At 52.6% G+C, this 14,288-nt stretch overlaps 1 protein-coding gene across 1 annotated transcript; it reads right to left on the bottom strand.

Annotated features, from left to right (window-relative positions):
- Positions 1-8,212: 8,212 nt before the first annotated feature.
- On the bottom strand, positions 8,213-9,743 carry FJX1 (four-jointed box kinase 1). Its single transcript, XM_086748943.1, has one exon. The coding sequence runs from the start codon at positions 9,627-9,629 to the stop codon at positions 8,337-8,339; it is 1,293 nt and encodes a 430-aa protein (XP_086605069.1). The 5' UTR covers positions 9,630-9,743; the 3' UTR covers positions 8,213-8,336.
- Positions 9,744-14,288: the final 4,545 nt, after the last annotated feature.

The following is a 14,288-nucleotide window of genomic DNA, read 5'->3' on the forward strand; positions in this document are numbered from 1 at the left end:
CACTGACACTCCCCCTTGTTATTTCTAAAAGCAGGCTCAAGTGTATCTTAAATAATACTCATCGTGAGTATACTCATCACCAACTTTTGCACCCAAACTGCAGGCAAATTCACGCTCTTACCTCTGCAGGGCTCTAAATGAGAAAAGAATTGAGCCTGTTATTTGCATTTAACAAATTGCAAACAGAGGGCCTGCTTTTGATCTCTGGTGGCTATCACACCAGGAATATCTCCACTGAACAGTTACCTCACTGGGTAGCTGGTGTGAAAGGAAATAATACCATTAGTATCCTCCAGATTCTTGCATCCAGGTTCATCCATAATGTATGCCGCCTGATTTTGCACTGCACTGTTAAAAAATAAAAAATAACTTTTTGTCAGATGACCAAATTCTGTACATTTTTAACAAAACAAAGGAAGCAATTACTTTTCCTTAGCTTGAACGTATTAAAGGGCATTGAAATCTTTGGGGATGATGAAGGTGACCCAGCTAAACTAAAGCAAATTGGCTAACTGCAGTCACGTAAACAAATAAATACTGCGAGCAGACTCCTAGCTCATCTACAAGAAATTGTGTATGGATAAAAAAAATTCAGCAGCTTTAAACCATACTTTATTAATGCCCTTTCCCCCACAGCAGGACACAAAAAGGAAACTGGCAAGACAGGCGCATTAAAAAATGATGACTCCTCTGACTGAAACGTATGATAGGCAGAAACACAGCCCTCCTCGCCTGTGCTGGGGCTTGAGATACTGGTACAAAACGTGTTCATTCCTTACCTCATTACTGGATTGCGTTAGTGTGTTGGTATGACTTAAGACAAATGCCTGTCTGTCCTCACAGCAAGGCATTTTTAAGATCCTCGTCATGAGGGGAGAAGGCTTGTGGCAGAGGAGGGAGTTTAAGGGAGGGAAGGGACACAGACACTTTAACAGCTGCCTTTTGCTTTCTGTGAGGTATCTTTGAGAACAAAGCCCTTCAGCTACACTTCAGTTAAAAGAGGAAAATCAACTTCAACTCAGTCCATACAGACAAACAGTAATTTTAACTCCCACATGTGCTTTTGGGGAACATGAGGAGCAGTGAGGGGCAGCAGTCAGGGGGCCCTCCCAGCCTCGTTCCTCACCCAAAACTGCACTGACCCCAAACCTCTGTGAACCCTCACCATCGCACAGCTGCTCTGAGGATGCCTCAAGGCTGACAACATCCCCTAGTCCAAACAGGTTGAGAAACCTTGTGTTGTAACATACTTGGATATTCAATTATGTACGTGGATTTTACAGCACCGAAAGGGAGCTTTATGATGAACTGCTCACAACTCAGAACGGGGAAAGTAAAAACATTTTCAACCTTTCATGAGTTTTAGTAAACAATATTGAATGGGTTGAATTAAATATTGAGGGCAGTAAAAATTATTGAACGTACATAATGTAACACAGGCTGAAATCCATCAGATTGCAAAAACATTTAATGACAGGTTGTGAAAATGAGCCTGTGCTTTCAAGATCACAAATTGCCAGTGGTCTACACAGCAGAAAGGCAGGTCCTCTGTACGCGAGTGCCGACGGCCTCCTGGCACACACATTGTCCTCCTTGTTCTGTGACTCAGGCTGCCTAGAAAAGATCCATTTCAGGGGTTGTTGCAGGAAACATATCTCAGAAGGTGAAGAAAGGGCTGTGAAGGACATGCTGCCGCAGCACTTGTGCAGTTTCCTGAAAGGATGTTTGCCGCTTGCCATCCCCAGCATCTGCAAGGATTCTACTGCTTTTCTGTCCTTTTCTGGAGTGCTTTCCCCTCATTTCCTGTGTCTTTCTATACTTTGTAAGGTGGCACACACAAATACATTGAACGTGTCCCATTGCTGCAGACATAGCTGGGGCGGAATTCGCCTACTTTTAAGTACCTTAAAATCTATGTCTTGTTTCAAACTTCCATGTCTTTGACCACTTTTGGCAAGACTACCTGGACGTGTACAAAGCATTTGACGCTGTCCCACAAGACATCCTTGTCTCTAAACTGGAGAGACATGGATTTGATGGATGGACCATTCAGTGGATAAGGAATTGGCTGGATGGCTGCACTCCAAGAGCTGCGGTCAATGGCTCATTGTCCAAGAGGAGACAGGTGATAAGTGGTGTTCCTCAGGGGTTGGTATGAGACCGATGCTGTTCAACAACTTTGTCAGCCACATGGACACTGGGATTGAGTGCATCCTCAGCATGTTTGCTGATGACACCAAGCTGTGTGGTGCCATCAATACACTGGAGGGAAGGGATGCCATCCAGAGGGACCGTGACAAGCTGGAGAGATGGGCCCATACAAACCTCACAAAATTCAACCAGGCCAAGTGCAAAGTCCTGCACATGGGTCAGGGCAATCCTAAGCACAAAGACAGGCTGGGTGGAGAATGGATGGAGCACAGCCCTGAGGAGAATGACTTGGGGGTGTTCGTTGATGAGAAGCTCAATGTGACCCAGAAATGTGTGCTTGCAGCCTGGAAAGCCAATTGCACCTTGGGCTGCACCAAAAGAAGTGTGGCCAGCAGGTTGAGGGAGGTGATTCTCCTCTACTCTGCTCTAGTGAGATGCCACCTGGAGTACTGCCTCCAGCTCTGGACCTCCAACGTAAGAGGGACGTGGACCTGTTGGAGAGAGTCCAGAAGAAGGCCACGAAGATAATCAGAGGACTGGATCACCTCTCCTGTGAGGACCAGCTGAGAGAGCTGGGGTTGTTCAGCCTGTAGAAGAGAAGGCTCCAGGGAGACCTTATAGTGGTCTTCCAGTACCTAAAGGGGGCCTACAGGAAAGATGGGGAGAAACCCTTTAGCAGAGCCTATTCTGATAGGATGAGGGGCAATGGTTTTAAAATAGAAGGAGGTAGATTTAAACCGGATATAAGAAAGAATTTTTTTACAATAAAGGTGGTGGAACACTGGAACAGGTTGCCCAGAGAGGTGGTGGATGCTCCATTGCTGGAAACATTCAAGGCCAGGTTGGATGGAGCTCTGAGGGACATGATCTGGTTGAAGATGTCCCTGCTCCCTGCAGGGGGGCGGGACTAGATGGCCTTTAAATGTCCCTTCTGACCCAAACTATTCTATGATTCTATGATCCTACTTCTTAAAAAACACCTTCTCCTGGCTTGACACTGTGTGACACTTAAAAAAGCCCAGGCGATAGTAGACAAAGGCAATGATATCCTGGCAGTACCTGTAACGGTGCAACTTCAATCTGCCTATATTAACTCTGTTACAATATGCTGTAACTTACTCTATCCCACCTGAAATCCCCCTACCTGTGCTTCCCTCCATGGGATAGGAACGGGAGGGGTCTCGGTCTTGAAGATGTCTGCTCAATTTTCCTTGCAATAGCTGCATGTTGCAGTCAGTGTTCCCTTGGGTTCATTTCCTTGCAGAAATGGTCCAAGTGCCACACATACAAAAACCCACAACCCAAAATGCACAAGAAGTGGTTGAACAGCAGGATCGCTCAAAACCAGTCAGTCCGATTGCAGCGTCAGATCCTCTCTGTTGTCCTGTTATGTCGCTCATCCTCCAATAACCCAGCCAGAGCTCTTTTCCTTGAGTGCAGCGCTGGCTTCCTTTCAGATGGGATCGCTCTCCTTCCTTGGTCTGCGGAGCTCCTTTCACACCTGCACACAGCAGTGCTCCCAATTCACACCAGCCTGTGTGCGCACTTCTTTCCCGTAAGCTCATCCTGTGCCTCCGCCCAGAGTGGGCAAGGGAAAGCCACAGCACAAGAGGTGGGTTAAGACATTACAGGTACAACACCTTGTTCCTGCCCCATTTGCAAAGTGCGCTGAGTTAGATTATGCAGTCCCTGAGGGTGGGACTGATAACATTTGTTAAAACACCGGTTGATTCCCAATTAAATACTCTTTGTGGACGTGAGTCACCATGTTGGGAAAATAACTTCTGCTCAGATAAGCGCACATCACTTCAGAGAGGAGAGCCACATTAGCACCCGAGAGGGCAAGGTAAAAGGTTTTCTAGGTCACTGAGAGTCGCTGGAGCCGTGCGGGCGCCTGGCAGGCACTGCTGACTGTGCAGCCCAGCCCGTTCTCCTGGGAGCGTCGCCGCGCTCAACCCAGAGAGCGCAGCTCTGAAGGAGCGATTAAATTTTGTGCTGCGGTTGCAAAGTAGGAATAACATGCAAAATGGGATTAAGTCTTAATATGATCTCATATCCAAGCTAGTCCTGGACCACCTACTAATGTCAGTGAGAAAATTCAAAGTATTATTACCATTTTAAAAAATGCACTGAACTTCAAAGGGAAAGCAAGCCACAAAACTATGCTGGTGATGTTAGGAGCGTACTGTCAGCTCAGTAAGTCAAAGTGTAACTAACAGTAGTTTCACTGTCTTCCACTGGCCCCGGGTTATTTCCCAAATTTTTGAATGGGCTCACGTGGCCTCAGTTGGGCAGCGAAGCATGGTGCCGGCAGTCAGCTCGGCTCCATCCCCGCCGCAGCTGCTTTTGTGAGAGGCGAGGGGACTCGGCACCTGGGAAGAGCTTTCCAAGCAGCAAGGGAAACTCTCAAAGGGAAACCCACAATGAAGATAAATTCAGATTGGAAATTACTCCAGAGGCAAGCAAACAAAAGCAAAGGAGGTTTGTGCTGGGAATGCTAGTCTTGCTTTTTTCACTGAGTGGGAACCCCACTGAATTCGCCCAGGCTCTGCTGCCCGGTGCTCCCTGAGGGTGCAGCAGCCGCTCCAAGCACAATTTTTGATACTCCTTATGCAGCTCTCTGAAACGATGAACTCAGTCCTCCCTTCACGCTAGTGAGATTTGGAGGTAACATCCCAGTGACTATGAACTCAAGCTGCGAGCAGCAACAACCTCCTACCCTATGCACCTCCTCAGATTGCAATGAAAGGAAAAATCTGGGGGTGGCCTTCTGCATTTGATGAGGGAAACGCAGAAATATGAGACTGAATGAAGTGTATTCAAATTACAACATCCCATAGATATTTATTTCCTGTTTGGATTTTTTTTTTTTTAAGCTAGTGTTATCAGTTAGGCACACGAGTTTCCACAGAGCTGAAGAAAACCAGACCTCCTGTCTTGCATCTGGGACAGACAGCAGACTGCCAACCCCACCCAACCTTTCCAAAACTCTGCTCAGACCTGTGCAACAGCCCACATCTGAACAAGGCACCGATGCCGCCAACCTGTAAGCACATACTTCATGGAAAGCCTCTGAAAAGCGGTGGGAAGTTAAGTGCATCCTTAAGCGCTCTGCTGAGTGAGGCCTAAAGCCCCACAGCCCCACTCTGGCACCGGTTGTGCAGCCGATTCCTTGAGCCAAATAAAAAAGTTTTACAGAGTTTCACCCCTTGGTTCTGCAGCAGGACATCAGACAGCATATACTGCTAAACCAGCATGCAAAAAGTGTAGCAGACCACTAATTTACAAAGCACTGTTTGCGTTATAGAAACCACATGGAAGAAAGTGAGTTTTCCTCAATGTGATGGTAATTCAAAGCTTTCCCTGGCACAGACGCAGATTATCTGCACCAGGAGAGAAAAATGCAGCAACGAAGTAAAGTATCATCATCCGCCCAAGCCAGTTTTCTCCGTCCTCTTTGAACAGACACATTTCCCAGCTTCTCTAGCACAGCATCTCTAGTTTCACAGCAACCTACGACGACCCCATTTTTAAACACGAACCTATATATAACTTGAGGTAGCTACCAGTCACCAAACAGAAACCACGTTTCTTCTCAAAAGGTGTTATCACCTAGGCTCTGGCTCTAAAGGTGTCACAAAGGAGATTTATTTCCCACTAGCTGTCAAAACCACAGTTGTGGCATACTTCTAGAAGTACTCAAACAGAAATGCAACCTCAGGCGTTCATGGCACAGCAGCTTGCTCTTCACAGCGGTTTAAAATTTATGCCAGCAGCTTATTATTTAAATGTATTTTCATTAGGTGAATGCGATAGAGCTGCTGCATCTGAGTTACAAAGCAACGCTAAAGAAGAATTAAGAACTACACAGTTAAATTGTGTATTATCATGTAAATGGCAAAGGAATGTCACATGGGATTCTGTGCATTGTTCAGAGAGATAAATGCAGTGAACTATAAATACAAGTTCAATAGAGAGCCTTGTCAGTTAAGCAGTTGAATGAGAGCTAGTCCTGGAGGCTGCTGGTACATTTTAAAATAAATACTCACACACACAGTTGCAATATCTAATACAGCTAACTAATCAACCATTAATTTTAAGTTGTTTGTAAAACTGTTGTCATGTCCTATTTAAAAAAAAAAAAAACCAAACCAACAAAAACCAACAAATCCCACTGTGATGGCCAAAGAAAATTGTCTTTATGTGACGTTTAATCTAAATAAATGAATATTAACAGACCAAAGACCTCCTGCAGGCATGAATGCATAATCCTCTGAGTTCAGAGGAAGGTTAGAGCTCAGCACACTGAAGACAGCACCTACTTGCGTAGCAGCCACTGAGCACGCTGCTGCCTTCATACAGGGAGGTGCCTGTCCAGATGTAAAAGAGATTATGCTGTTGTTTGATTACAGCAGGATATATACCGGCATTCGGGGCTTAAAGAGGATTAGTTTGTCCTTTGTCCTTATTCCGGCTGTATTTTGAGCCATACAATAGTCTCTTCTACATAAAAAAGCAAACAAGAGATGCAGATATTTTATTTCACACACCCGCTGCTGCTGCCCCCCACTACCTGGAACAAAACTTTTGTAGGAAAAGAAAACACCAGCTACTCCAGCAAAATTGAAAAGCTTTCCTGTTCTTCAATTCTGCCTCAACCCCCGCCATTGCAAAGACAACCAGAACGGGAAGAGATGACTGAGAACCAGTACAAATATCCACCAAAAGCAGCTGCCACCTCCAGGGATGTTTTTGGTACAGTAACATGACGTGACCCTGTATTAAGAGGCTGGCACCCAGTCCCAGCACCAGAAGAGGCCAACAGCAGCTTAAGCCCACACCATCTATGTCAGTTTGCCGAAACGTAACTGCTTCAGTTATCTCCGTGCCAGATGAGGCAGTTCATGTCAGGCTTTAAAAAAACAGACAAAAGTCTATTCAGCTGAAGTATGCAACAGTCACATTACTTTAGCCACTCAAAGAGCTTTTGCCCTTTCAGTGACACAAGAGCTGGGAAAGAGGGAGAGTGAGAAGGCAGGGTAGCGTTTGAAAGCTTAAACTCTACCCCTCCTTGCCTCAGAGGGAAGAAGAAGTCCTCCCAGTTCGGTGGAGCAAGAAGCTGGGAAGACGTGGTCTCCATGGCCCATTAGGAAAGACGGAGGAGGTGCGTGCTTCGCTGCCACAGCTCAGGCAAACACTCGGGACAAAGAATGCAAAACATTAACACACTTTACTGAAATATCAGCTTCTTTAGTATGTTACAGAAAAGCATATGAACATATATAATGTACATAAAAGGCAGACTTTGTAAAATAAAAAGGTCTTCTTTTATAAAAAAATTAAAAAGTCAAAGTAAAGTGCATGAAACAGTTTTTCCTCCACTTCAACTACTACGTCAAAGTCTCGGCACATAGCAGTGTTTTCAAAACCTGGGCGATCTTCTTGTGTCACCCATGGGTCAGTTACTTCACTGGTGGGACAAAATGAGGATGGTGATGATTACAAACAATCGCTTAAGAATCAAAACAGTTTAACCAGATGCATCCACAACAAAGACTACGAGCTAATGGAATATGGGCTTCCTATGCACTTCTCATCGACAAGGTCTAACAATCAGCGGAAAGGTTCACTCTCGTTAAGGAAAATCGGTGAGAAACAAGCTTCATAAATAGGGCAGGTTTGGTCGTTAGGGGCTCCCCTACTGCGCAATCAGTCTATGAATACCAACATTCATACTTAAATACGCTGTTGCAAAAGGAAGAATATATAAAAAAGTGTTTCCGCCTGCCTCCTTGGGAAGGAGAAGGCAGTTGGCCCCGACCCAGACAAAGACGACAGCTTTCCCACAGAGTCTCTTGCGGGAGAGTTAAGGAAAGCACTCAAGATGCCGAGTCCTCTCATCTTTTCAGGCTCTGGGAGCAGGGCCCGGGCTGGAACCGGGCAGCAGTTACCCTGACCGCGCTCTGCATCTTCACGGCTCTTGACCAAGGCGGATCAATCGCTCCTCCCGACAGCCCCGTACCACCCGGGCCTCAGCGTCCGCTCCCGGTGGCCGCCACCCCGTCCCCAGCGGGTTCAGAGCCGGCCGTTACCGAGGGTCGCTGGGTCAAGTCAGCGCCGCTACCTCGGAGGGGAGAGCAAGCGGGGCGAGGCCGCGCCCCCCCGCCCCACCGCCCCCGCGGCCGTCAGAGCGCGGCGGCCTGTGCGCGGCAGTGGGCGATGTGGCGGTGCACGAAGTCGACGCGGGCCTGCAGCAGCTCGGCCTGCCGCTCCGAGAGGAAGCCCAGGCGAGCCCAGAGCGGTTCCCGCGCCCGGTAGCGGCGGCGCAGCTCGGCGGCGGCGCTGCGGCGGCGGTGGAGCTCGGCGACCCGCCGCGCCGTCCCCTCGCGGAAGACGCAGAGGGAGCGGAGGAGCGGCTCGTTGTAGGGGTCCCACATAGCGAGGAGGCGGTAGCCGTGCACCAGTCCCGCCTCGTTGTCCATGAAGACGAGCCCGCCGTCCGGGGCGCGGAGCAGGTTGCTGGTGGCGCGGCGCATCACCCGCGGGTCCCACTGCAGGCTGAAGAGGTTGCTGACCAGGCGGTCAAAGTTGGCCGTCAGGTAGTCGAAGAGGATCAGGTCGCTCCACTGCACCAGCTCCACCAGCTGCGCCGCCGGCAGCCCCTCCAGCTCCCCCGCCGACAGCGGAGGCAGCCGCCGGCCCGCCCCGGCCTGGGCGCCCCAGGGCGCAGGGGCCACCACGGCGGTGAGGTTGTCCACCCAGCGCGTCAGGCTGACCACGGCGCCCTCGGCCCAGTGCGAGCCGCGCAGCTCCTCCCGCACCGGCTCCCACTGCCGCCCGCGGGGCTCCACCAGGGCCAGGGCCATGGGCGGCAGCCGCTCCTGCATGCCCAGCACCCCGGCCAGGTGGTAGGAGAGCGCCTCGCCCTGGATCTGCTCCGGGTTGATGCCGTAGCGGACGCAGGCGCGGCTCCCGTCCGACAGCCGCGCCAGCCGGTTGGAGCTGCGCCCGCAGCCGCCCCGCTCCAGCGAGGCCACGCGGGCGGCGCGGGCGGCCGCCAGCCACGCCGCCGCCTCCTCCGCCGCGAAGCCCGGCGGCACCTGCTCCTCCAGCTCACGGCTCCAGAAGATGCCCCGCTCCACCGGAGACCCGGCGGTGGCGGGCGGCAGCGGTGGCGGCGAGCCGGCCGCGGCGAACGGCTCTTCGCCGCCCGGCTCCTCCCGGCCCGCCGGCGCCGGCACCGCCAGCAGCGCCCGGAAAGTTTTCTGCCCTCCGCCGCCGGGCTCGCCCCGCGCCGCCGGGGAGCGCCCCCAGCCCCACCGCCCCGGGGGCGGCCCCGCGGGCGGGCGCGGCTCCGGTTCCGCCGCCGCCGCCTCCCGCCGCAGCAGCAGCACCGTCCAGAGCCCCGGCAGGGCGCCCAGCAGCAGCAGCCCCAGCAGGGGCAGGGGGCCCGGCGCGGCGCGCCTCGCCCGCTTCATCCTCCCGCCGCTTCACGCCGCTGCCACGGGACGCGGCGGCGGTACAGCCCCGCCGCTCGGCCGCTCAGCGCGGCGCTGGCGCATGGCCGCGGACTGGGCCGGGCCGGGCCGGGCCGGGCCGGTCCAGGCGCGCGGGAAGCAGCAGCTGGAGCAAGGCAGCCCCGGCAGCACCCCGCGCAGTGTGCGCCCGGCTCGGCCAGCGGCCGGGAGGCACAGGCACCCGCACCACGTGGGGGAGTCGGGGGGGCGCGCCCGGCCCGCCCCGTCCCCCGGCGTGGCCCTCCGCTTAAAGCGGCGATGCCCCTCGCGGCAGCAGCGGCGGACCCAGTTGCGTCGGGGCGCCCCGTCGAGGGCGGGGCGGGGCGTGGGGGCCGCGCCGGCCGCGGGATGGGAGAGTGGTGCGGCGGGTCCGCTCGGTCCGCCGGTTCCCCCTCTTCCTCCTCTTCCCCGCTGCAGGCAGCACAATGGAACCCACACACCAGGGAAGGGAGGGGAACGGGGGAGGCGGCGCACACGCCGGTGGGGCCGCCCCCCGCGCCGGTGCATCGGCCCCCACGGAGCCTCCGGGCGCGGCCGCGCCGCCTCCCTCTGGTGTCGGCACGACGGGGTCGCGCCGCGGTCACCGGCGGATCCGCACCCCCTCTGCTCCCCCGCCCCTGGCGCTGGGGGCCAGGAGGGGGGACCGGTCGCTGCAGGTGCTTGCACAAAGGGATCGGCCAGCTTTTCCCAGCATTTTCACCGCTCCCCCCAATTCCAAGCCTGCGGAGCCGGCGGCCGATTACGGCCCCTCCCCGCCGGATTTCCTGCCCGAGGGGAACGACAGCCAGCCCTTCCCTTGATGTGATGTCCCTTCGAGGTCTTTAGGGTCTACACGGGAAGACTAGAAGAACAGCTGTCTCTTTGTCCCGCCCCGCCCCCCCCATTTCAATTTTCCTGCCTTCCCAAGTCTCTCTTTTCCCAGGATTTTGTTTAAAACGTTCAACCTCTCCTAACCCACCTTAACACCTTCAAAAAAAAAAAAGACAGGAGCTGAATTCCCTGTCTTTTCCCTCGATTTCCCCCTTCAACCCCTCAAACTGGGACTCCACAGCCTTGCTGGGGAGGCCCCGGCTGTGGGACGCCGATGCCCGACGGCAGCCCCCCCGCTGCAGCACGGCAGCGTTCCCCCCACCGGCGGGCACACGGCGAGGGGCAGCCCCGGCTGCCCCCGCGCCCGGGCGGAGCGGCGGGGAGCAGCGGGGAGCGGAGCCGTGTGGCACCAGCTCCTCCCACCGGTCACGGCGCCGCGCTGCAGCCGGCATCTACAGGAGTTGGGGGGGCAGCCCGGCCCCACCACCCCCCACCGACCCCGAACCCAGTGGGACCCGGGCCGAGGAGACCGGTTTGTAGGAAGCCCTTTGGGGGTGAGGGGCTCACGGCGGGGTGGTGGGGTCTCTCGGCAAGAAAGGGGAGTGCCAGGCGGGGAAGGGTCAAAAATTGTGGCTGGTCCCTTTTTCTCACATCTAACATTTTCATCAATCGACGATCTGGATGAGGGGATTGAGTGCTGCCTCAGTAAGTTTGCAGATGACACCAAATTGGGCGGGAGTGTCGATCTGCTCTGCAGAGGGACCTGGACAGGCTGGATCCATGGGCAGAGGTGAACTGAATGAGGTTCAGCAAGGCTACATGCTGGGTCCTGCACTTGAGTCACAACAACCCACTTGAGTCATGCAACGCCACAGGCTTGGGGAAGAGCAGCTGGAAAGCTGCCCAGCAGAAAGGGACCTGGGGGTGCTGGTTGACAGCCAGCTGAACATGAGCCAGCAGTGTGCCCAGGTGGCCAAGGAGGCCAACAGCATCCTGGCTTGCATCAGGAACAGTGTGGCCAGCAGTAGGGAAGTGATTGTGCCCCTGTACGCGGCACTGGTGAGACTGCACCCCAAATACTGTGTTCAGTTTTGGGACCCTCTCTGGAGTGTGTCCAGAGAAGAGCAACAAAGCTGGTGAGGGGTCTGGAGAACAAGTCTTATGAGGAGTGGCTGAGGGAACTGGGGTTGTTTAATCTGGAGAAGAGGAGGCTGAGGGGAGACCTCATTGCTCTCTACAACTACCTGAAAGGAGGCTGTAGCGAGGTGGGTGTTGGTCTCTTTTCCCACGTAACAAGTGATAGGACAGGAGGAAATGGCCTCCAGTTGTGTCAGGGGAGGTTTACATTGGATATTAGGAGCAATCTCTTTACTGAAAGAGTGATCGGGCACTGGAACAGGCTGCCCAGGGAAGTGGTGGAGTCACCATCCCTCGAGGTGTTAAAAAAACATATAGATGTGGCATTTAGGGATATGGTTTAGTGGACATAGTGGTGTTAGGTTTATGGTTGAACTCGATGATCTTCGAGGTCTTTTCCAACCTTAAAGATTCTATGATTCTATGACTGTTGTAACTGGGAGCATTGGTATTGTTGGGCCCCTCATGCACAGTTGCTGAAATAACGAGGACTAGTCGCCATCTCAAACGCAATGCAAGCTGTAATGATTCCTCTTGTTCCCCACAAATTCAGGTCTGACGCTGTTCCAACCTGAAGCCTCATTGTCAGATGATGCTTCACACTTTCACCCTTCGAAGCCTCATCAGCTGCAGGGTGAACACCAGGTGTGTGATTTGGAGCTGGTGAATGCTACAATTCACAGTGGCCACTAAGAACGGGACCATTACACTAAGCAGGAGGCTTTTATCCAGCGGTAGGCTGAATATTTTTATCAAAGAAACGGCACAGAATTGCCTCTGTTCTCTGCCACTTTCCAGCCTGAAATAGCTCATAGCTTGTTAGAAAAGGACTGAAAGCAGAAAATGAATTTTATTCCATACAGAGGTTGGACGTGTATTTTGATTTAAGGGAATAATTTGCATTTATTTCAGGGTGAATTATGCTTATAGAGAGCATCCAGCTGCCAGTGCCTGCACTGGGAAGTCCCCCTGGAGAAGTATCTTTGCCATGAGTAAGGACACTACATTTCCTGTTATTAAGGTGAATATAAGCTCCAAGTTACGCATGACATCCATTTCAATTACAGCTGGCCTCTTGTAAGCTAAGCAGTTAATCAACAGGCTATACCATGATTACACCCTTAAATCAATAGCTGGGAAAACAGCATCTCCCTCAAATACTCAGCCTCCTAACTGCACTATTTGGACGGAGAGCAAGCCAGAGTTTTGCTGAGCCATTCCCCTGGCCTACAGTCCTGCTTATAAGCTAGAATATTTTTCAAACCAGGTGACTGGTAGAGGGGTAAACATCAGCCAACCTGACGTGCTGTCCAATTTACAGCATGTTAAGCATTCCTGAAACTGTGATCACTGATATATTTGGGTCAATCAGATGTCTTGTTACTGCTTTGCAGACATTGCAACAAGCAGCTTGGAGATAAAGGAGAACGGTCTCTGGGCTTCTCAGCCCTGTGACGGGAAAGGAAGAGCTGGCCACTGTCCAGACCCAGAATCCTAGCAAGAAAAAAAGATAACAAGATGGTTTCTGGCTTCCCTGTGTTGTTTCTTCTATTCACTTGCTTTTAGCTGCCTGCAAAGCTGGGCTCATAGAATACCTAGCTGCTAGTGTTTCGCACTGATTTTAGCCTAGTGAAGGTTCTGTTCTCCCCATTCCCCTCCTGACCCCTGGTACCCAGCTTCCTGGCAATGTGGGGTAGCTGTCACTGCAGGCAGCGGTGGTTCCTCCCATCAAAGGCAGAAGAAACGGGGACTGAACAGAGCATTCAAGATTTCTCCCCTTGCAGTGAAAGTTATTTTGTATTCAAGTCAAAGGCCAAACTCTAATGGGCTTTGATAGTATTAGGATCTCAGGAAAGTGGATGGGGGTTTTCCTTTTCTGGACCCAGGTTGCCTATGCTGGACTTGAGGGGCTCTGTCTCTGGTAACAGTCTCTGATGGGCACAGAAGGCTGGCGAAGCAGGCACAGAGTGCAGTCTCCATTGCACCAAAGCCTGAAACTATCAATAACTCCGAAGACCCCAGAGACCCACCAGCGCTCTCTGGGGCAGGAGGGAGCCTCCTCCCATGGCTGGAGCTGCAGCTGGCAGAGGGGCTGCCACTTTAACCTCAGCAGGGCTGCGAGCTCCTTCCCTGGAGACGGCAATGGGTGAGCTTGAGCAATTGCTTCGTGGTGATCTCTCTCAGCAGCACAACACATGAAGTCCTTCATTTACTCTGATTCGTGGTTCAGCATCCTGGGTGGGGTGGGAATAGGGGCTTTTTACTCGAGGCCAGAATAATTTTTCTAGACTTCACCCTCCTAAGACGTTTTATGCAGCCTGTTCCCACCTTGAGTACTTCTCCAGCTCCATCTGCACTCTTTCTTGTTTATCCATCAGGTTACCAAACACCTCTTTTTATATCTAGCATTTCCTCAGCCGTCTCTGAGCAGCGTGTTCCTACCCCTGTTTAGTGGCTTTGGCTACTGGCAGTGAGCTGGTGGTAACTAGTCATAGCCATTTTTAAAGGGTCCACCAGCGACAGCTGTCAGGAGACGAGCATTGGGCACATGGTGCAGTGTGCCTGCACCTGTGGAACTGGGGTCTGCCCCGGGGATGTGAAAGCTGCTGCAGACAGGCTGTCGCAAAATGATGCCCCAGCTTCCTCAGCGCTGCATTTTCCTGTTCCTCTGCA

This window comes from Chlamydotis macqueenii, chromosome 5 (assembly GCF_036417535.1).
Source record: "Chlamydotis macqueenii isolate bChlMac1 chromosome 5, bChlMac1.mat, whole genome shotgun sequence".
NCBI lineage: Eukaryota > Metazoa > Chordata > Aves > Otidiformes > Otididae > Chlamydotis > Chlamydotis macqueenii.

Excerpts from the sequence above, each read along its gene's own strand:
- FJX1 (XM_086748943.1), bottom strand. The coding sequence starts at position 9,629 with ATGAAGCGGGCGAGGCGCGCCGCGCCGGGCCCCCTGCCCCTGCTGGGG.